Below are 23,315 nucleotides of genomic sequence, written 5' to 3' on the forward strand. Positions count from 1 at the left end.
TGACATACAGTCATCTCTATTTATTTTAATATTACAAATATTCAGGATGGGAAAAAACAGGATTAGAAATTATCTAAGGGAAAAAAAGCCCTAAATAGTTGGAAGAATAACACCTGGGTACATTTTTATGAGAATTTTTTTTTTAATATATGTAATATACATAACTCTTAGGTGACTATTTCAGTAATAGTGTTAATTTTATTATTATTTTATTTTTATTGTATTTAATATACAAATTTTCCTTAGTACTGAATAGCAATAAAATTCTCAGTAAAGATAATATACATGCAGTTCATTCACTGTGGTTTCCTCACACTGCTTCATCCTCTCTAGGATTATTTGCAAATAATAGATGAAAAGAATGACAGAGTGGAGGTGTTAAAAGATAGTTGGGTGATTCATCCACCCAACTATTCACAAGCTATTTTGCATTCAAGTGATAAGGGAACACTGAAGTTTATTGAAGCTTCTTGTTGAGCTGTTGATCATGGGAGAAGTACATAGAGGGTGCTTTTCCTGGTTTTCAAATATGTATCTTAGTATAGGTCTTCTAATTTCAACATGACTATAATATTTGGTGGTTTTCACGTACAAACAGTTACAGGAGAATATCACTTTTCACTGGAAAAGAAAAAGTAAATGTCTAGTCCTCCGAGTTTTCAGGAAGGATTGAAAATACAAGTATGATTGCATCTTAAAGACCTGAAAATGGAAGTCAAATTAAAGTACTCTATTTTTATTATTATTTGAAATCACATTTTTGTTTAATGCCATTCTCAGGTTTTTTTGTGCTTGATTCATGGTTTGTGAAGAATTAGGGCTGGCAATCCCAACTTTCAAAGTGACGCAGTGGACCAATTGCAGTCTATTCCTTTTAATTCTGATTCTCACTCTTTTTTTCCAGAAAGAAATCAAATTCATGGTGTGGATTTGAGTGGGGAGAATTTATCCTACGCTATTTGCAAGTAAAAGTATATATGTATCTGATGGCTGGTTAAAGGAACAATTTGTGCTGCCTCTGTCATTTATTCCTGAAGTATAGCCATCCCAGGAGTGTAATTCCTGTTGCAATGGAGTAGTAACGCATATCGATGTTAAACAAATTTTTACTGCATGAAAGGAAAAATTTACTAGGTTAGCTCTAAAACAGAGGAAGGACCTTTAGGCAGGGAGAATATAATAACTCAGGCTTGAATTTGGACATAACTTACCTATAATTTCATGGTGCGTCCTTTAAAAAAAGACAAATAGTGGTGCCCTGATGATACATTTCATCTGAATGAGACCACAATGTCCTCCAATCTTCCATAATAAAATTGGACTAGTATTGACTATCATGACTGGATAAAATTCACTGATAACACTTGAATAGTTTTCATTCAGATGTCTTGTTCAAATACCAACCAATTCAAACTTGCTTTACCTGCAGGATATGCTGATGTAAATGTGAGATAGCAAATTTCAACAAAAAGAATGGTGTTATTTTAGTATAAATTACTTACATTCTATTTCAGTTCAGCTCAAGTTAAAATACTTGCTTTTTAGAAGCAGCAAACTCAGAAAAGTCTAAATTTCTGTGTCTGAAAACTAATGAAATTCTGCCAGTTAGATTCACTTTCTGTTGCTGCAGGCCTTGAAAATAAGAAAAAACTTCACAGTATCTGCTGTCACAACTCAGTTGAAATCCATTAATATCTTGATCCATGGTATTAGCAATTGTGCTATCTGTTGCCTAGGAAAGGAAAGAATTAGGACTAGTAGACAGTAAAATGAAACAGGGATGGCTTTTACTAGGGGGTTAGTGTGGTCCATGCCCACCAGAACTTATATAAACACCAGCAAAATCTTCCAGAGTAGTTTCCCTCTTGCACTAAGCATGCATAGTGCTTCTGCTAGCACCAAGTCCAGCACTGCAACACATCAGATCAGGAGGTATACCCTGGAGTGGGAGGTCTGCTGTGCCTGCAGAGTAGCCACAGTGGTGGTCACTTTGCCTCTCCTCAAGCTGGCAGAGACAAGCGTGTAGAAAATCAGGCTCAGAGAGAAGGGAGACCCACTACAGGCCAATTTACAAGGTAGCAGCCATTCTTTTCTGGTTTTCTACATATAGCAGCTAGCAATTCTTATCTTATTGGTAACAACGGGTAACCTTACTGTTTTAGTTTATGAGATATTGTTCTATCCCACCTCCATAGAGCAATCATGCGCGCGCGCACACACACACACAGACACACATGCAAAGTCCACCCCAAAATTTTATGTTGACATCTCCACCAGCTAGAAAGCATTAGGGTTGAATGAAATGAAATGAAAAGTAGGATAACAGGAGAAATGTAAGTCCAGTAGTTCAGTATAGCTCAGTTTGTTATTTGGTGTTGACAAAACAAATGTAATACATATGATTTTCAAATGCCTTAGTCATTCCCTATGGCTGTTACTTACTCTATACTGAATGCAAACTTAATTTTCATAGCTGCCTACAATTATGTATACCCAGCTGTATTCAAACATACTTGGAATGCATTATCAGGGTTCTCCTTGAACATTTTCTTCTTCCAAAATAGAAGGAAGAACCGAAATCAAGAATATCACAGGCAAATGCTAAACTACTGTTCTCAGTATCATAGAACACTGCCCAAAGGTTGTGATGCTGAAGAAGAAAACTAAAAACTAAAGTAGCGGATGAGGATGAAACTGAACTCCTGTTTAAGTCATGTAGCTACAGACACTGCTCTGAATTTCCTTATTTGTGTATTTCTACTATTAATGGAACTTTTTTCATTCCATCTGCCCACACTATCATCATTCTGCCCTTAACTATGATTAGATGGTTAGTTGTAATAACTAATATTTGTCTTTAGTTGTGACCCAATGACACTCTGCAGTTATTTATGACAGCATTCAACAGCCTCTCTGCTTGCCTTCCTGAACATGCATACTCATCTGTGAAAAACAGTGACAGTTGTTTTTTTGATCAGTGTATTGGTGTTTATATGCAAGCAATGTCCTAAATAAGAAGAGTATGAAAAATTGTTCTCATTATTTGAAAGTTATTCTGGAGATTTGATCATATTTTATTTCAAGTTTCAATACAAATGTTACTCAACTGTTTCTTTGACAACCAGTTGGATTTTTTATTTTGAATTCATCTACTTGCTGGTAAATAATTCATTAGGTAGTATTATCTGTATTATGAAAACACTTCTTAGACATTGAGGAAACATTCTGAGAAGATGAATTAACTGAAAAAAAAAGTAGAATTGTTGCTTTTCCGTATTAATAAGGAAACTTACCAATTAGCTAATTCTTTCAGGATACTGTCCTAATTGCTCTGAAAACACTTAATTTCTGATAGTGGTGAAGTAATTGCATAAGATGGATTCTGTATTTTGACTACTGTTTTCCCAGACAACAATTTTCTAGTAATACGTGAATCAAATGCAAGATCTGTCTTGAAGGAGTAAAACAGAAACAATAGAAGAGATAGGAGAGTCCTATTTAGGACCAGACTGACTGCCTGGCCCTTAGATTCCTGACTAATAGCAGACATCTGTGTAATAGACCTTTAAGTCTATTTGGGATAACAAAATGCCTACCCTGTATCTTCAAGTTTCCTGGGCCTCCCATGACAAAAAATATCCCAATAAGCAAAGAACTTTTCACTATGGGCTGTCACTGTTGTGTTTCAAATGCTGTCTCCTGTAGGATGAGGGAGTGACTATTCCACTACTCCTATCAGATGTGCTGTTAAGATTCAAAACAAAAGAGTGTTATAAACAAATCTACACACACAGAAACTGCACCCATGCTGGTCCTTTCCTGGAGGTTTCAGTGGCTTTATGGGTTGCAAAAAACTTTATAGCCAATAATTCATAGGTAGTATTATCTGTATTATGAAAACACTTCTTAGACATTGAGGAAACATTCTGAGAAGATGAATTAACTGAAAAAAGAAGTAGAATTGTTGCTTTTCCGTATTAATAAGGAAACTTACCAATTAGCTAATTCTTTCAGGATACTGTCCTAATTGCTCTGAAAACACTTAATTTCTGATAGTGGTGAAGTAATTGCATAAGATGGATTCTGTATTTTGACTACTGTTTTCCCAGACAACAATTTTCTAGTAATACGTGAATCAAATGCAAGATCTGTCTTGAAGGAGTAAAACAGAAACAATAGAAGAGATAGGAGAGTCCTATTTAGGACCAGACTGACTGCCTGGCCCTTAGATTCCTGACTAATAGCAGACATCTGTGTAATAGACCTTTAAGTCTATTTGGGATAACAAAATGCCTACCCTGTATCTTCAAGTTTCCTGGGCCTCCCATGACAAAAAATATCCCAATAAGCAAAGAACTTTTCACTATGGGCTGTCACTGTTGTGTTTCAAATGCTGTCTCCTGTAGGATGAGGGAGTGACTATTCCACTACTCCTATCAGATGTGCTGTTAAGATTCAAAACAAAAGAGTGTTATAAACAAATCTACACACACAGAAACTGCACCCATGCTGGTCCTTTCCTGGAGGTTTCAGTGGCTTTATGGGTTGCAAAAAACTTTATAGCCGCCTCTTCATCTCAACAGATAGGAGCATACAAATGACCCAGAGGTACTGTGGAAGGGTGAGCACAAAACCAAGAAAAAGGGGTAGATGCTAGGAAGTTTTATGTATAAAACTATACTTAATGTGTAGTCATATACATGACTTGAAACATATAATCCATAAGGATTTTCTATAATAATTAGATGATTTCGACTTGGAGTGTTAGTTTAATTGAACTGGACTAAGAATAACTTGCATATTTTTATTAGACCACTAAAATATTAATTAGACTAGCAATAAAATCTTGGTTTCCTATATAAGATGGACTCCCTTTGTCCCATAACAGCTTTTTGATGGTAACATAAGGGATGATTCCTTACTAACTATTCCTTATTGCTGAGCTTTTCCTGAAACAAGGTCTAATTTCTTTCGTTAAGATCTTAGGTAACAGACACTTATTTTTTGTCAAATGCTTCAATACTTAGTGATGCCTACCCTGAATTTGATTCCCCTTCCTGTCACAGCTCGCAGGAGACTTCAAGTGCAACCGTTCTTCTAGTGACTATTTAATTCCTCCCTCAGTACAGAAGCTGGGTTCTTGACATGTGGAGAAAAAGATGGGGGCAATAATGGGATTCATGAGCATTTAAAAGAAATAAAATTATTTTGAAGATTATAAAGCAAGGTTTATATTTAAATAATAGAGCCCGGGGGGGGAGGGGAGCACTATAATTCATGTTATAAATTGTTATGCTTGTATGAAATCGTAGATTCTTGAGGGTGACATACTGAAACTATTGTATTTAATTTGTCTGTAAGATGGTCTTTAATTGATATCAAACTACTCTTAAAAAACACAAGTGGTCATAATAGATCACAATAGGACAGGGATGTTTCAGAGTCAAGAACATTATGGCATATGTTCACTGGTATGGACAGATGGAATAGGGACAGCCAAGCTGATAGCATGGTCAGAACTGAGGAATGAAAGCACGTCATCTGGGATTGGAAAGGAGAAAGGATTAATTTGGCAACGAGAAGTATTTCTAGGAGTCGTCCTAGAAAATTGCATTAACATCAAAATTGGTTGGGAGAGATGATCTGTGTGAACATAAATATTAATGAAGCAGTTAATATTTCTGCTTTCAAGCTAGGCAAAATTTATGGTGCGAGAGACACTGAATGTTATTAAACTATCAGGAAAGACTACAAAATAGTGAACAAATTATTGGCATATTAGCCTTTCAGCCAGTCTGAAACAGAAGCTTGGGAATCTGAGGGCTTTATCGTTGGTTTAATGTGCCTATAGTAGCTATATTTCCTTATGTTGGAAGTAAACATCTACCTGAATATAGTATTTGTGGGACATGTCTTTTTACATGACTTGAAGGTTGTAAAGCATGCATATATAATCCATAGATCTATATAATATTTTTATGCAACTTTAAAAATTATCACAAAGGGCTTAATGAGGTTTTTCCATGTGAATTTTTAAGCATCTGATATTGTATCATTAAAAAGTGAACAAAAGTATCTTATTAATTTACTCTTAGTGGAAGTTAATCATGGTTTTGATGTCATTTTTGCCCACATATGTTTTTCGGTTGTTACTAAGCCTACTTAGTAATTTGTAATTTGAGTGGCTGTCCTGCTCTGTCCAATCCTAACCTGCCCTACTTTCCTAGGATTTGACTGTGCTATATTTTTAAAACATAGTTTTTACTGGATTTGCAGTTATTGGTTAGTAGGGGAAAAAAAGGGCATTGCCAGTTTCTTGAAACAAATTAATTATGATCAGGCCCTTTGTCTTTCAAAGTGCACTGTGTTGGATTAGTTCTGTTTTACACTTCTAGATCATACGTAGTTAGTCAGATCAAAGGTCCATCTACTCCAGGATCCTCTGGCCAGTATCTATACTGAGGAAGAGGATAAGAACAGGGCAAGAATATAGTGATACTTCCTCCAGGTATCATTCCAATAATCCTTGGCTTAGGGATTTCCTGATACTGAAGTTGTATTTTTGTGCTTGCTGCCCTAGGGAATCTTCTTGCTGTGAGTCAGTGCAACTGTTTTTCGTGTACCTGTTTAGGGTTTGTATAGGCAGTGCTCTGTGGCAAAAAATTCCACAGCTTAAGTTGTGTGGAAAAATATTTTGGTCTGAACCATACAACTGATAATCTCATGGTATTGCCCTGACTTTTATATACGTTATGAAAAACTGAATATTTGTACATATTGAAGAAGAGTGAAGAGTATGTATTTGAGTATAAGCACTTTTAGAATCTGGAAAGACACTTGCAAAATAAAATTCCTGTTGCGATTAAATGAAACCCTTGTGCACACATGCAATATAAGCAGAAAGAATAACTGTAAGTAGACTTCCTGTCTCTGGATTGCCCAAATCTCTTGTGTTGGTACAATTTTCTGCTAAATACATACTATTTATACAGTTAAGAATGAAGCCAAATAAAAGACTGCTGAAAATATATTTACTTATAAAAATGACAAATCACAGAGAGAGTTCTACTGGATGAGGTTAATTTTGCAGATATTTAGCAGGCAAATTCACATTCTCCCACAACCTGGACAGATGACAGTTGATGAGTTCCTTAGAAATGAAACATATATTGCTTGTGTAATAAAGTAGCTAATTTTTAGATTTATGAAATCTAATATGCCAAAATCCTCAGCTGACATGAATCAGTGAAGCTGTGCTGGTTTATGTGAGCTGAAAATGAGACATTGTATCTCAAATATTGTTTGGTTATAACTTTTGGAATAATTGGTATATACATTTGTGAATGACAAGCTTCTCAAAATATGCATACTTTGGTCAGTGTTTGATAATAGGGATGGTTTGAGTGATGAGTCTTTTATTGAACTGGGAAAATATTTTCTGTGACCATTATTAATATATGTACTTCTTTGCTGGATTTACTTTTGTTTCTATTTAAAATTCTAAAGGCTATTGACTTGTACTCTGAGTTTTTTCCACCCTATTCTTTATTGCAATCTCTCAGACACATATTTGAGGTAGGAATACTATTTTTAATGAGTAAATTCATAAAACCACATAATGGAATTCTTACTTAACACAGGCAAAATTTGAGATACAGTACATGGGCTATAAGCCAGGCCACTACTTGAATATTTTTTCTTCCAAGAAATTTGGCTTTAGCACATGTGATTTCCCAAGCCTCAGTGACAAGATAACAGACATTTGTAGTTCTTAATTTATTTGTAAACCGTATTAATGATGCTTAGAAAGTGCAGTTATTAAAAAAGAATTAAAGAATAACAGTCCATCTGTATTACTACAGTTTGTGAATAAGATGTTCAAATAGAAGAGTTTCTGAGATTCTATTTTAAATTTGGTGACCACAGATACTTAGGTATTTGTGCATTATATTTTAAGGAGCTTTTTTATGATTGTTTTCGCAGTGCAGTTTAAGGGAAAGAACAGTCCCCTTCAGTATGTCATAATTAATCACATTTAACATGATACCATTTCAAAAGTGGACCAAAAGAAGGACAAGGTGAGATATTAACTGATTATATGAGGATGTGCTATTGACTGCAATACAGATTGATTACAATAGTATGTTTATTATGGATGATTCAAAGACTTACCTTCTAAAACACATAAGAAGAAAAAGAAAAATAACAAAATCATTGCTATATATTATGCCTATTGAAATAACATATATTTGCTTCATATCTATGCACTTCCACTAGCCCAGTGGAAGAAGAAAATGTGCAAAGCACTCTTAAGTGAGCTATTCCAAATGAAATTACATTGTTGCATACAGTTATAGTTTAACTACAATAAATACCCTGTTAATTGATATTAATATATTCATTAATATTCTCTTTGCTGGTAAATATGAAATAATGCCAAACTTCCTTGTTAACGTGAAGTTTGCAATGAAGATTACCACCAATAAAACTTTCTATCTGTAAGGGTTCAGGATGTGGTGATATAAGATCATATTCAGATTGTCAACATAATGAAGATTGTGACAGAAGAAATAAATTCTTGTAGGATAAGGTCAGGGTCAATTAGGCTGTAAGTCTTCAGTGTGTTGTATACAGGGGGTTCACTGCTCCTTCACAGAGGTCCTTTGGCTTCAGTGGGGCTCAGACCAAAAATGGATAGGAAGTAGGAAAGGGAAGGGTCCCTGCAGGTGTGGTGCGGTAGACTGCCAAGACTCATGTTTTAGAATTAAATCCATCCAGGGCTGATGACTGCTGTAGGACAAGTACACTATCTAAAACTTCCAGATAGAGCTCTAAATAATGCAGTTGTGCTATGCTAGCCTTTCTTACAGGGGAAAATGTAATGACTTGGAATGTAAAAAACATGTCATGGCTCATCCGTTTGCACAGGAGCAACTAATTTTGGATAAGTTTCTAAGTCCATCTCCTTAGAATGGATGGAAATCACAATTATTTTCATCAGTCATTTTTACATTGACCATAAAGAGTCTGATGTTGTGAGGTGCTGACTTACATTGCCATGCTCATTGTCAATAAGCAGTTGATGAGGCTACTGATTGTCTTACATGAATCACTTTGACTCCTTTGAAGCAGTAGAATCTGATTAAAAGAAATCATTACTGCAGTTAAATATCACTACGCTTTCACTTTTGCAATGAGTTGTTTTGCAAACCTTACCTAAAATGTACTTCAGAATGGCAGTAAATGCAAAATTAATTTGAAGAGAGCAGCAGATATTTCCCAAATTTTTCATCCATGTTAATTTAAACTAAATTCTAAAGACTAACACTCTTCCCTCCCCCCAAAGAAGAACAAGAGATTAATTTCTTAAAATTATTGCTATATTTAGCAGCTCATAACATCACCAACATGCATGTTTCTGTGGTTTAGGTTTAATACAAATATTTCAAAATATCAGATCTGAAAAATGCTCTCCATTTTTATTACAGGCCTATTCAATAAAATATATACCTTTGGTATAATATGTTCTATTGCATATAGCAAACCATTTTCTTTATCATCAAAAATGTATTTTAGCACTTGTGAATTACAGGGGACTTTAATTCCTCAGATAACCCACAATATTGGATACAGTATCTGGAACTGGCTTATAAATATGTAGACATGATAAATATGTACCTTTTCTGTTGGAAATGGCAAGTAAAAGATCTTTGAGATTTCTAAATTTAAGCTACTTAAACTATCTTTATGCTACTTTATTAGATGCATCATAAGACATTATTTTCATTGAAAATAAGGCAAGTTTTGTAAGAATTTAAATAGTGTTTTTTCTTACATGAAAAACTTCTTTTCTTGTGAGGTGGTCATGCCCCTCTTGCTATTCTGAAATCACTACACACAAAGCAATAAAATTACAGAGCTAAGCATCCTCCAAGGATGAAATCACAGTGAAGAAAGCTGTGATACACTTTATGCTGTTGTAACCATGTTGTATCATATCGCATCATATGATGATACCACAATAGAAGAGAGCTGGTTATTTACACAGTGGTTCTGACTGGCAAATGTAAACAAAGATGAGTCAAGCACCTCGGCAACGCATTGACTTGCCAGTTCATCTCCAGGGTTTTACAATGTTGTTCATTAGTTCTATTGTCAGCTTGACATGAGGCACCTATTTTTAAGGTAAAAATCTGGTCAGTTGATGAAGTGCCAGTGGGGTTTTCAAGTAAATGTGAATCTGTTCCCTTTTAGTTCATTATTAAGTCAAGGGTACACTAATCTACGATCCAAGAAAGACAAAATGCTGTTAGATTTGTATGCAGTTTAAGGAATTATGTAACATAGTGACATCAGTGTAGGTATGAACATTAAAAGGAGCATTAAAAGGTATGACAGTTGGACCATCTTTCCAGACCCTAATGCTCCTTCTTTTTAAGCTCAATTTGAAGGTGAATCCTATTGTTGTGAATTGCTTTTCTCCACCAGAAGACTTTATAATAAACAGAGATTCACTGTTGCAGCAGACAGCCTGTCTAGCTATTCTTCCACACTTTACAGTGTGCTTCCCCTCACTGAAGAAGTGCCTGCTGACAGTGGAAAGTCCACATAGCAGGTCCTGTCCTGAGAGTCACGCGTTCCTCCTTGTACCAGGGTCATAAGTAGCATCTTCTCTTTTCTATTATTTAAAGGTGTCGAATTGTTATAGGTTATTACATTGTGTTCATCATTGTGGTAAACACCTAATTATTATTTTGAAAATCTTATCTGTGGCAGATTACAAAATAACCTATAGTCTCAGGCTATTCTCAAGAGATCAAGCTGAAAAAGATGTTAAATACTCATCCAGTAAATATTTCTCATTTCCCAGGGTTTCATGAGGTTAAGATTCCACTAACTAGACAAAACTGTCATCCTCACCCACCGTCCCTCTTAAATGCTGTAATCGTCTTGTCATGGAGGTTTAGAACTTCTGTACTGTACACAAGTGAGAAATAATGGTCCTTCCTCACTTATGTTTCTAGGAGGTGTTTCCCTAGAAACTCCTCTGGGGCACTTTCTGATTTCGTGAATTACTGCCTCTTCAGAAAGAACGGTGTTTGTATTTCTCTTCCCACCTCTCCTACACCTTTTTTCATGCCCAAACGGCTTGAGCTGATGAATCATGGCTCTTTTCTTTCCTTGCTGTTTATCCTCCTGCACTTGTAGCTTCAAAGATAATCAGTCAGGTATATTTCTCCTCCTAAAAGCTATTTTAAAATTGAGAAGTCAATTGAGAATGCCATTCCTAGGAGGGCTGGTGAGGTTTAATCTCCAAAAAATGAATAATCACGTCCATGTTAGGAGCAAAACAATATCGGTAGAGGTACTTATCAAAAATCCTAATGAATTTTCAATTACCTTTATTTCTCACTTCACTTTTCCTAATATATTTCATAATGGTCTGATTTCATCTTTTAAAGGAAGTTCTCAGAGGTTTTAGAACCATAACCTGGCCAGAAGCAGCAGGCAGAAAGCAGTAGGAATAGTTTTGTGATTTCTTTTATTGAGCCAGGCAATGTGGATACTTCTGTTTCAATCTGGTTTTAGTTGTTTATCTCCATTTAAGGGAAAAATAAAAAGTATCCATGCATAATTTTGCATTTCTCTCAAGGATATCATTGTGTTGTTATACGAGAGATATACCGTTGTATAATAGGATCTGTACGTCAAGGCTCTGTAACTTGAGTTCCCAAATACCATGCAAGGAATTTGATCAAAGTGCTTTCAGTGTAGAAGAGATTTCACTATAATATTTAAGAGTAGGTCTAATAAAACAGATAGTTTATTTGGATGCTGTTGAGTGACAATAAGATTCCCATTTTCAGACAGAGTCCACCTTCACTTGATTGTTGTTTGTAATCAATGGAGAAGGTTTACTTTTCATCCTGTCTCCCGCATCATTAGAACTATCCTGAAAAAAAACTTTTGCTGTACAAAAAGCGACAATAATTCTTTTGTATTCTCTTCTGAAGTTCTGATTCAGGAGTCCATATATGATAGCATTAAGGCAGCTGTTGAAATATGCCATGTAATAACTAGATATGAACAACCACTCTGGAATCCTAGGGATTATAGTTTCTGGGTTGACAGCCACAGCAAGGCCTATAAAGTTCAAAGGAGCCCAGCAGACTGCAAACAGTACAAATACCACAAACATGGTTACAAAGTTTCTGAAGTCATGTGGTTTCAGTCTGGGGTTGTTATCTGGTTTAACCCTTCGCCTCACCTGAATAACAAGGATCCATATTCTCAAGTAACAGAAAGTTACTATAGCTATGGGGAGCAGGAAATGGAAAAACACAACTGCTATTGTATACGCTGAGCTCACAGATTGTGCAAATGTACATGAGTAAATCCTGGGGTCATATTGTAGCGATCCCACAAACAGGTTGGGCACGATAGCAACAAATGTTAGGACCCAGATAAGAACAACATAGCACAATGAATTCTTGTCGCTGTACAGCTTGTCATATTTGAGACTGTGGCAGATATAGCAGTACCGATTGATAGCGATGCCTGTAATATTGAAGATTGATCCAATGACACTTAGACCCATCAAGAAGCCACTAATCTGGCAGTGAAGGTATCCCAGATTCCATCCGTTGTGAAATACAGATGTGAGGACCAGTGGGTATGGGTAGATTGCTACAACCAAGTCTGCAACTGCCAGGCTTACAACAAACACATTTCCTGTAAAACAAATATAAAAAGGCAAGTATTAGTTTTTCTTTTGCTCTTTTCTGTCACTTCTGCTCTCAATATATTAATGAGCAGCCTTAGTGGAACACTTTAAACGTAATTAGTTTCTACTTTCTAGATCAAAATTCATTGTCATATATCAGAAATAAGACACTCTTTTTAATCTAAAAAAGAAGTAGCTTAACTTAAAGATGCACCTTTTAAAAGAAAACTGTCTTTGAATTTAATTACTGTGACCTAATATTTTTATCATGTCATTTATTTGGATTCTTCCAATCACACAGACTCACAATTCATATAAAATTAAAATATTTATAACTTTAAGCCTTGCTTTGGTTTTAAATAGATAATGTCTCTTGAAAAATCAGCAGAAATAATATGATTACTAATAAATTTCAAAACTCACATTTGCCTTCCATATTTAATTTAATTCCCTTTCCTTATATTGCACCTTAACTTTTCCAGTCCTGAAATGAAAATCTTTTTTTTCCCATTTATATTTCAAGCTTTCATTACTTTAATGTGACTTTTAAAGTGACTTTTTTTGAATCTGCTGGCTAGCACTTAGCTGAACTTAACTTCTAAGAGCCTAGCTGAACACAAACTTAGTTGTCTTTCCTAAATTGAGAGACATACTATTCAGTAAAAGAAGTGGTGCTGGGCAGTGACCTAGGCAGTTCCCAGACACTATTGATGCCACATTCTTCTCTGCCTCCAAACTGGAAAATTATGCAATGATGATGCATTTTCTTAGTTCATTTTTTAATTAAAACAAATGGAGATTATTTTAGACTGTGTTAGTTCTTGATAGAACCCCTCTCTGTTCTTCAAAGACAATGGAACCCATCATAACTACATTCTGCATTGATCTTTTGAGCATAGATTATATATTCTTCTTTTAATTGCTTAAGTGATAACTCATCTGAATGCCTCCCAACCATTGCCGTTTCTACGAAGGTCACAAGATACACTGGCACAGTTTTTATTCATTTTTTTAAAATAACTACTATATGTATTGGTCTAGTTATTCATGTCCGTATCTACAGAAAGCTATAAATGTGTATATGTACATGCATGTGTGTAGGTATATAAATGCATGTGTATGCATGTATACATAGGCGTGTGTGTGAGATTATATTTTGGAATTCTGAAATGATTCCCTGAAGATGAAATACGAGCTCCTATTGCAACCTGTAAGAAAATATATTGCTAGTTTTAGATGACATAGCATTTCATTATTAATCCAAAGTGGGGTTGGTGAACTGTTTTATACATTTATTTTGAGCAGACAAAATACAAATAGATAAAAATAGGTTAAAAGAAAAGGAAAAAGTATCTATGGACCAATAGGGCATTTTAGCTGCTATAATTCTCAAAACTTTTTTTTTTTTTTAATATATTACCTCAAATATCTTAAAATGCATATTCTCTCACTAATCTTATGCTTTAAATGGCCAGGTAGAAATATTAAATCTGCAAACACCTACAGAGAAAAACATAGAAATTATCTGGCTCGGGATGCTACTTATTCTCTTTTGTGTAAATTTTGATACATGCATGAAATACCACATTTGATATTTATACTAATGGTAGCTGGGACAAATGGCCTCAGTTAAAAGATTGCTTCACTAATTTTCATAGATTTTGTATCTGGATTTATAAATAACTTTCTCTTGATGGTGTCTGTAGTTGTTTCTTCTTTTGCCTGGGAATTCACTGCCAGACTGAAATAGGCTTATCCTGAAGGTTTTGGCTGAATTCTAGATCATTTCAGCACAAACAGCAGAGCTTCTTTAAGCAGAAGACGACAAGGGAAAAAAACATTGCTTTCAGAATTTACCCTTGACATGGTGGCAAGCGATACAAGAATGGACAAAGAGACTATATGAAACTGAGAGCTCTGTGTTTATCTTATGAATTGAGAAGTGGAAAGTGAATTAAAAGTTGCTGTTGGCAAGTTTTTGTCCCCACCCAGAACATTGCAGGTTTGATAAAATGGCACCATATAAACTCCAGATGGGGCAAAGAACCGGGATGCTTCTTTAAATGTAATACTTAAAAGAATCCTATTTACACTTGCTTACAAATTTTCTGTTTAGCTGGAGACTGCCCATCCCAATGGGCAGAGTTCTCTCTCTGCCATCCACTGAAACTTCTGCTGGTGCTCTCCATTAATATTGTTAATATTATCATTATTTACCCACTTGAGCCAAAAGATTCAGCCATAAGAACAAAACTAAAACCGTGTGGGGTTTTTCCCTTTGTTGAAAGAAGACAGGTGGTGTACTTTTCTCTGAATAATTTTAGCAACCCTGTGCTTTGGAAACAACTGAATCTAGGAAAAGTAGGCGTTCTGTCTCCGAATCAGCCAAATTTCAGGCTTCCACAAACTGGTGCGCCATGGTTGTCCAAGCTTATCTTCTCAGTCAGCTGCCGTAGAGCAACAAGCTGAAAGTCTTGGAAATACCAGCTGTTTCATATGGAAATTGGACACTAGCAGCATATCCTGGGAGCCTGTCTTTTTAAAAAAATCATGAGCTTGGAAACCAAGTCCCAGGCTGCCAGCTCACAGTTAGCATGTCAGCTGGATGACCAAAGCATTGGGCTACAAAATGCCTGGAAACCAGATACCTGCTTGCAGAGAGGACTTTTAACCTGCCTTTCAGGAAGGGTTATCTTCAAACTTGAGTTCAGATACATTTTCCTTGTGAGTACAGAATCTTTGTCATTGAGATAAAATAGAAACTTCAAGTAAAAAATTATTTGGGATTAGTATGTTCGTTGTATATTTTGAGGTTCATTGTTTCAGACTCTGAAGTCTGATCTGAAATGATGTTCAGCTTTCATATGTTATACAACATACAATTTAAAAATATGATCCTAAATTTAGGCACCCACCATTAGTGGAAAATATTGATATTTTATGAAATTCCCATATATTTAATGGCATCTTGTGAAATTAAACTCTTACGTTTGTGGATCATTTGGTATTGTAGAGGTGAGTACCATAAAAAAATATAGGAAAAATTATTTTTTATATTCAGAGTTGGATTTGAACAGAATGCTATAAATGAAGCCTGAAGCTCCATACTGAACCCTTTAAAAAAGCCACAAAATCAAAATCTTGAATAACTCTTCCTTGAACAAAAAGTATTCATTCTCTTTAGAGAGTGAGATCATATTGCTGTGAAAAAATATGATTTAAGTAACTAAAGAATGCATTACTGTGCATTAACACCAGTTGGCTGAACTAAAGGTTGAGGTTGAACTTCTTGACTTTGACATAAGTCAAACACACTTTAATAAATTTAAGCAGATGTGCTACGGATGTACGTGGGGAAAAAAGATAATCTACTGGTATCTTTACATAGCTTTAGCAGGCTATGCTTTTAGATGCAGTCTAAAGCAATGTTCCATTAAATATTTTTTACCACCCTTACTGAAAAGACACCTTTCTGCTCAGCAAACACATAGCAACATCAGACCTACCTGCTGAATAAAAAAGTGCGTTAAAGCAACAGAAAACAAACAAGTGCTCTCCTAGACAATTTGACTTTTCTGAGAGCAAAATACAACATAAACTGAGTGTAAAAATTGTGACCCTGACAGATTATAAAAAAAATGCTCATGGGATTAATTGTCATGATGTCAAAATGAATATAAAAGCATCAAATAAGAACTACGTGATGTAGTTGTATCAGTAGCAACTTGTATCTGCATAACATATACAAATTACTATGTGGGTTGTTATTCCCTAGATTTAGTGCTAAGTATGTCCTGAAGTTAGTGGGAATTAGAACGTTTCCAGAAATTTCTAGCAACTTAAATAAGTGCAGAATATTAATGGAAAAAAATTACAGTTACTTAGTCAAAGTGATGCTGAATGCCTCCCATAGACTTAGACTGGAGGGCTGAGCACTTTGCCAGCAGATCAAAAGGGATGAATTCTTTCAGCAATTTTAGGAGAACTGAGGGAGATGTGGTCTACAGAGCTCTTTTCTCAAGTGCTGAGACTGTGAAGTATTTTAACTCTTCCAAAACTTTTAGCCTGGGCAAAAAAATATATTGTAAAAAAAGGGAAACATCTTATCTATGTAACAAAATAACAATGTTTTAAAGCATTAGGGACTCCAGCTAGAATTTTTTGGTACTAAGGAAATCTGAATGAATTTTAGAGAATATCTCATTTTGCTGACAGCATTGGTAAGGCTACTATTTCTCCTTTTTTTCCAAGATATTTCTGTACCTTTTGATATTGGTTGTTAGGTCACTATTTCTGTTCACCTGTTTCAAATTATTTCCTGTATAAATAATGCATTGGCTTCTTACAACAAATGCTTTCCAGACACCATTGTGTTTTCATCATGTTGCTACATTTTGAAGTATATAACATTACGTTTCCTGTTTATGCGTTAGTGCTTCAGGTTGCACCAAACGTAGCTAAGAGGCATTTAAAGTCTTTATGCTAACTGGAGATGCTTTTGCTTTTAGGTAAGACTAAACAGTACATGCAGCTATCATTGAAATCACGTACCAAGCTTTTGTTTCAGTGGCCATCGACTCAGACCTCTAATGTTTGCTTGTTATGTATATCTTTAAGGAAAGAGGATAGCGTAAATATTTGCAATGTTGGAGCAGTTACAAGATCAAACTTAATTTCTAACTACCAGGTCCATGCCATTCTTATCAACTGTCTTTTTATCACCTGTCAGATATTGCCAGATATGCTAACAGTCATTTCTGATTGTTTCATAACTAGGCTTAATTAACAAGATGCTTTGCTATAAATTTAGATCAGGTTTTCTAGAAGTTGTGATGTATTCAAATATCATATTGCCAAGATTGCTATGTCCACAGTTTTTATATATTTAATAGCACCAAAGTTTTCATTTACATTTTAAAGCACTGATTTCTGATCACTCTCATACTTCTACTGATTTTCTTCAAGGATAGCTTACAGATTTTTTTTTAGCATTTTGAAATGTTTCTCATTAATCCAGCCCTTGTTCAGAATGTTAATCTGGGGTTTTATGCTGCTAGCTGAAAACAAAACTAAGATTAGGTGCACACGAGTGAATGCCTGCAGCAGTAGAAAATTTAAATGTGGTACCTCATAGTTATAACTGAGCACAGCATCATACTGACACATTTACATCTAACAAAAGTGACATTGATAGATAGCTGGCAAAACACCTGGTTTAGAAAACTAGTAACTCCCCTTCACAACTGAATGGTAGGAGTGAATAAGTCTCTGATTCTAGAACATAAGACATCACATGAAATAAGGCAATGGGCTAGTTTATGAAGAAAGCAAAATTAGAAGGCTAAGCATAACATTCTATATGATATGCTTCGTTTTGCCACTAAGAGCTGCGCTTCTTCCTTAGAAAGGCATTTTGTTAGGCCTCTGCTTCTTTCATGGCTATTTCCATGCACAAAATGGTGTCTCAATAACAAATATTAACACTGATTTGTTTCATATTCCATAAACATTTTTGCCCTGAATGTTGTTCGTTAGCAGCAGTATTTCACTTTTAAAACATTACAAACTACAAAATCAAGGAGTGAAAGCTGGTTTTGTGAGTCCCTAAAGCAAATTTAATAAAATATCCTTGTTCATGTATCTGGAGACAGAGCTTAGCTCTACAGGCTCAGTAACCCTTCTCCCTGTGACCTCAACCAGTCATAAAGTTTCAAGAAAAAGGAGATCTGTCCATAAACTTTCTAGGATCAATTTAATATTGGGAAGTTGCTGTACCTGGCAGCACAGTTTGGGATTCCCCAAAGGTCACATGCAATAAAAATTATTAAATGAAAATACCTGTAAGCGGGGTCAATGACCACTGTTTCTTAGGCAAAATCCCAAAGCCAAATAAGGTTACCTAGACAAGCAAGCGTGCAGACAGTCCCAGCTTCACTGAAGAAAGATTTAAGAAACTAACAGTCCTTGCAGCTCAGCATCAGAATGGCACAAAACAGCTGAGCAAAAGTGTAGGAATAAATATTACATAAGCTCCAGTTACTCCTGGGAGCTTCATTCACTTTACAGATCATAATATCAACTCCCTTAGATCTGAAAAGCCTATTTTTAAACTAAAAGCACTATTTATAAACCTGGCCTGAATCAAGAAGTCCACATGCACATTAAATTTGATTAGCGTGATGGCCCTCTGGGTTTTGCTTCTCATTAGCAAATTAGCCCTGATGCTGCAGGTGGTGATGCAGGGAAATTTGAATGGCTTAAAGCCCACAATGAACCTTTTAGCTTTAAGCACATGTAGGAAAACCTTTCTTTTTACTTTTAAGCTGAAAAAAGACCTTGTATTATTTAGCAATTTTCTTAAAACCTCATTCAAATGTATACCTCTGTCACATAATAGAAGGGATTTTCAGACCCTCTATCATCTAGTTGGGACACTAATGAAACCAGCTGTGTAATTACAGACATGGCAATTGCCTACAGCTGTAAGGATGTCAGACAGGTAGCTTGTGTGCTGGTTTTGGCTGGGATAAAGTTGATTTTCTTCATAGGAGCTAGTATGGGTCTATGTTTTGCATTTGTGCTGAAAACAGTGCTGATAATACAGGGATGTTTTCGTTATTGCTGAGCAGTGCTTACACAGAGTCAAGGCCTTTTCTGCTTCTCACACCACCCCACCAGCGAGTAGGCTGGGGGTGCACAAGAAGTTGGGAGGGGACACGAGGATATTTGAGTGATGGTGTTTGTCTTCCCAAGTAACCATTATGTGTGATGGAGCCCTGCTTTCCTGGAGATGGCTGAACACCTGCCTGCCCATGGGAAGGAGTGAATGAATTCCTTGTTTTGCTTTGCTTGTGTGCACAGCTTTTGCTTTACCTATTAAACTGTCTTTATCTCAACCCATGAGTTTTCTCACTTTTACCCTTCTGGTTCTCTTCCCCATCCCACTGGGGGGGAGTGAGCGAGCAGCTGTGTGGTGCTTAGTTGCTGGCTGGGGTTAAACCACGACAGCTTGTTAGCACTGAGGAGGGAGTATTAAATATTTATGGTTTGAACTAATTTATAATCTTACTAAGGTAGAGATTCTGAGTGTCATGGACAAGTTCAGATACTGCAATGACCTAAGTAACCTTGACTTTTAACTGCAGTTGATAGAAATCCAGGGTGCTGAATCTTACAGGTCTGGACAGCTGGAGAACTACATAACAGTATATTTGAGAGATATGGAAGAATAGATTTGTTAGAGACCATGTTATCAGAATAATTCATATTCTAATGCTTTATTCCAGTGTGCTGCAAGTTGAAGAAAATTTGACATAATCAGCACAGCATAAATGAAAGATCATACTGATGCACTCTGAAAAGGAAATGTTATACTGTATTTAGATTATAATAATTATCATACAGAAACTTCCAGTGAAGCTGCAGCAACAATTTAATTTGAAATGCCTATGCCATCTTCTGGCCAAGAAAATTAGATGCATGAAAGAGTAATTGGCAGAAAATGGCAGTGAGGAATTATATAATACTCAGAATATGAGAATGGAGGATTTTGGTGTCAGGTCCAAGCTGACTGTAGCCAAACAGTTTGTAGATGTGATTAAGTAGTTTTGCAGATGTGCCAAATGGCATACAGTTTTCTGTGACTTTATCACCTACCATCTTTTTCTGCAGTCCCATGGCACACGTGTGAGTGAGACAGCTACTGCTCTCCTTACAGTCTAAAAATATTTGTCAGTGCTATTCTTGGTGGTTCAGTCATGAGAGGAAAGTGATGTGAGTTTTACTGTCGGGCAGAGAAAGAAATTGAATCCATATGCTGGATGAGTGCTACAGACTTGGGGATGTACCTTGCCTCTGGCAGTTTTGTATGACATGTCAGGGCTGCTTTCAAAATGTCTCTTGTATTGGACCTCTCATGTGATAGGAGTACTTAGTTTGTACTAGGCAGTAGATTTAGTCGGTGCATGGTATATTGAATATCTCAGTACTGGCAAGACTGAAGTATTTCTGGGTATGCCAAGAAGGGTAGTGCTATCCACTGGATGAATTTATGTGACATGAAATATAAAGCACCTGAGAAAAGCAGCAGTAAAGAAAGGCCTAGACTACCACTGCACACTTAGGCACCTAATGTAAGAGTAGACAGGAGTTGACTGAAGATCTTTTGTGGACCTAAACTTAAAAATCTAGAGGTCGTCAGGGTTTGGGTCTTTTTTAAGGATTTTTAAGAAGTGCAGTTTTAAAAAGCTCTTTAAATAATAGTGGTCAGAGCTGCCAGTGAACCTCAAGATACACTTATCTTTCTGTTACAGTATGCAGTGCCATGAAATATTTTGCTTTGAGACTCTACATAGTAGGTTCATGTCCAAGATACTTTGCTTTAGAAGCAGCAGCAAATTGAACAAGACTTCTGTTCTTTTATGGAAACCTCTAAAATTTTATCAGACTAACATCTAGCTCATACGTATTTACTTTGGTAACAAGATTGTATTAAACTGGCACTGTCATACAGTTTTGTAGTTTTATAATACAGAAATAATAGATGAAAGTGACTCTTGTTAAATAAGTAGTCCTGAAATTGAACAATTCAATTTTTTAAACACTTCGTTGACAGATCTCTGGTAGATGTTGATAAAATAAGTTTAATTGCTGTTTGACAGAAATTTGAAGTGCCATATGCATATTTCCTGATACTCAGAATGAATATTGCTGTAGTTGTGTGCCCCATTCAGTGTGTAAATACATGTTTTTTCAGTTCTATGGGTGTCTTTCACCAAAACGCGAAGTCACGACAACTAATCCAGTCAGATGTAATTCTGTTTAAATCATTCTTAACTTAGGTTTTGTTTGTCCACCCAGCCAAGGGTGAACTAAGACATAACATAAAATATCAAGGCTTGTAATGACATTGACGTGAATTAACAAACCCTGCTGTCTTGCAGGTGGAAGTTAGAAACCAGGGCAGGCAGACGTAGTGGTGGGTGTCTCGAGTTCTGCGACCCTGGTTTTGGCTCTGGTATCTGCCTGGACTGTTCTTTCTACAGTTCAATGGGCTGGTGTGTTCTCAAGGTCAGGACATCTATTCCCTTTGAACATCAGCCCCTTCTACCGTGATGACAAAATTTCAGAGACCAAATAGGTTTGCCTGAGTAACTTATCCACTTTTACAGAAGGGAATTACATTACCACTTCTGATTTGATCTTTTCTATCTCTAATTTCTATGATTCATTTGGGAGGAAGAAAATCCTGCGGAACAGCCTGTTTTCCAACACAGTATTGCCTAGATGTTACAGAACACTAAGGTTGTCATCACAGTTCAGCAAGCTGTATGCAACCGATTAGAATAACAATACTGCTGATGTCAGAGGATCACGCTACTGAACTGCATCGCAGCAGAATGATCATAAGAGTACTTTTTCCCCCTTCAACTGTATTTGCATTAGAGTCTGGAAATAAATGGAAGGACAAAAATGGTACTATCACAGTAATATCACAGCTCAGATAAATAAAACTAATGAAAGGGAAAAAGCAGGAAAAGGCAGAGAAGGATGCTTGTGAAATATAATTATGTTTTGTATTTGTACAAAATCTCATAGATCTGACAGGATTGGTGCTAGAAAATGGGAAGATACAGCCTATTCCCTTCCAAGTTCTAACATGTATTTTGAGAAAACAAGTAGGAGAAAACAGGAGAGTGAATGTGCAATGACATAACTGACAGCAGCCTTCTATACTGTATATAATATTGCAAACATGAAATCCCTTTCCTGAATCTCTTTGAAAGTCCCAGTTTTATGTAACAGGATTTTGTGGCTGAATTTGTCCATAGAATTATTCATGGGAAGAAAAAGAAGTTAAATAAAGCACTCAAGAGTACAAAATAATCCATTTTCTTTCTGTTATGAGTAATAACAGTATAGGTAGTCATTCAGCCAATCCCACATTTAACTACAGAGTCCACAGTAGACAGCAAAGCTAATGAAATGAGCTTTTAAAACAGTCTTCCCAGTTCTTTCTCCTAAAATCAGCAATGGTAGGACATCTGCCGGGAAACTGGAAAATAGCACGATAGAAAATATCACTTATATATAGTTAAACACACTCTTCCTCTATCCATTCTTTATTTCTCTATTCCTTTTCTTCCTTCTTTTATTTATTCCATCACCACCTGTCTTCTCTCTCCTTACTGCCTTACAACCCAAAATCTTTTATGTTTCTGACAGAAGCCTTTTTCCTACCTTCCTTCCCCTCCTTTCCTCTCTTTGTGCCAAAACCAGGACACCCAAGTTCCTTAAAAAAGGTGAGAAGACACAGAAGACTATCATACTATACTCCCACCTTAGCAGTTTGAGGATTTTTAGGGGGTATTCCATTGTGCCGTTACCAAAGACACAGCTGCCTCCAGTTCTTCTGCCTGCCTTTCATTTCTTCATTTTCTCTATTGTGCTACAGCAAAAATCCAGAAGTTGAACGGTCCCAGACCCCAGGGGGCAAGTGAAATGGTATCAAGTATCATGGGGAATTCACTAGAATAAGTGCTATTTTATTCCTATAAGTGCTATAAACCCCAATATTAGTGGGAGTTTTTGA

General features: G+C 36.0%; 1 protein-coding gene across 1 annotated transcript in view; it reads right to left on the bottom strand.

The window, feature by feature from the left end:
- Positions 1–11,517: 11,517 nt before the first annotated feature.
- The window catches only part of MTNR1A (melatonin receptor 1A), a 57,942-nt gene continuing 46,144 nt past the window's right edge, over positions 11,518–23,315 (bottom strand). The window contains exon 4 of the mRNA XM_009277383.2: positions 11,518–12,732. Within this exon, the coding sequence (XP_009275658.1) occupies positions 11,864–12,598 (735 nt within the window). The 5' untranslated portion in view covers positions 12,599–12,732 and the 3' untranslated portion in view covers positions 11,518–11,863. The remainder of the gene's footprint in view (positions 12,733–23,315) is intronic.

The sequence above is a fragment of the Aptenodytes forsteri genome, unplaced genomic scaffold (assembly GCF_000699145.1).
Source record: "Aptenodytes forsteri isolate BGI_AS27 unplaced genomic scaffold, ASM69914v1 Scaffold65, whole genome shotgun sequence".
Classification (NCBI taxonomy): Eukaryota; Metazoa; Chordata; class Aves; order Sphenisciformes; family Spheniscidae; genus Aptenodytes; species Aptenodytes forsteri.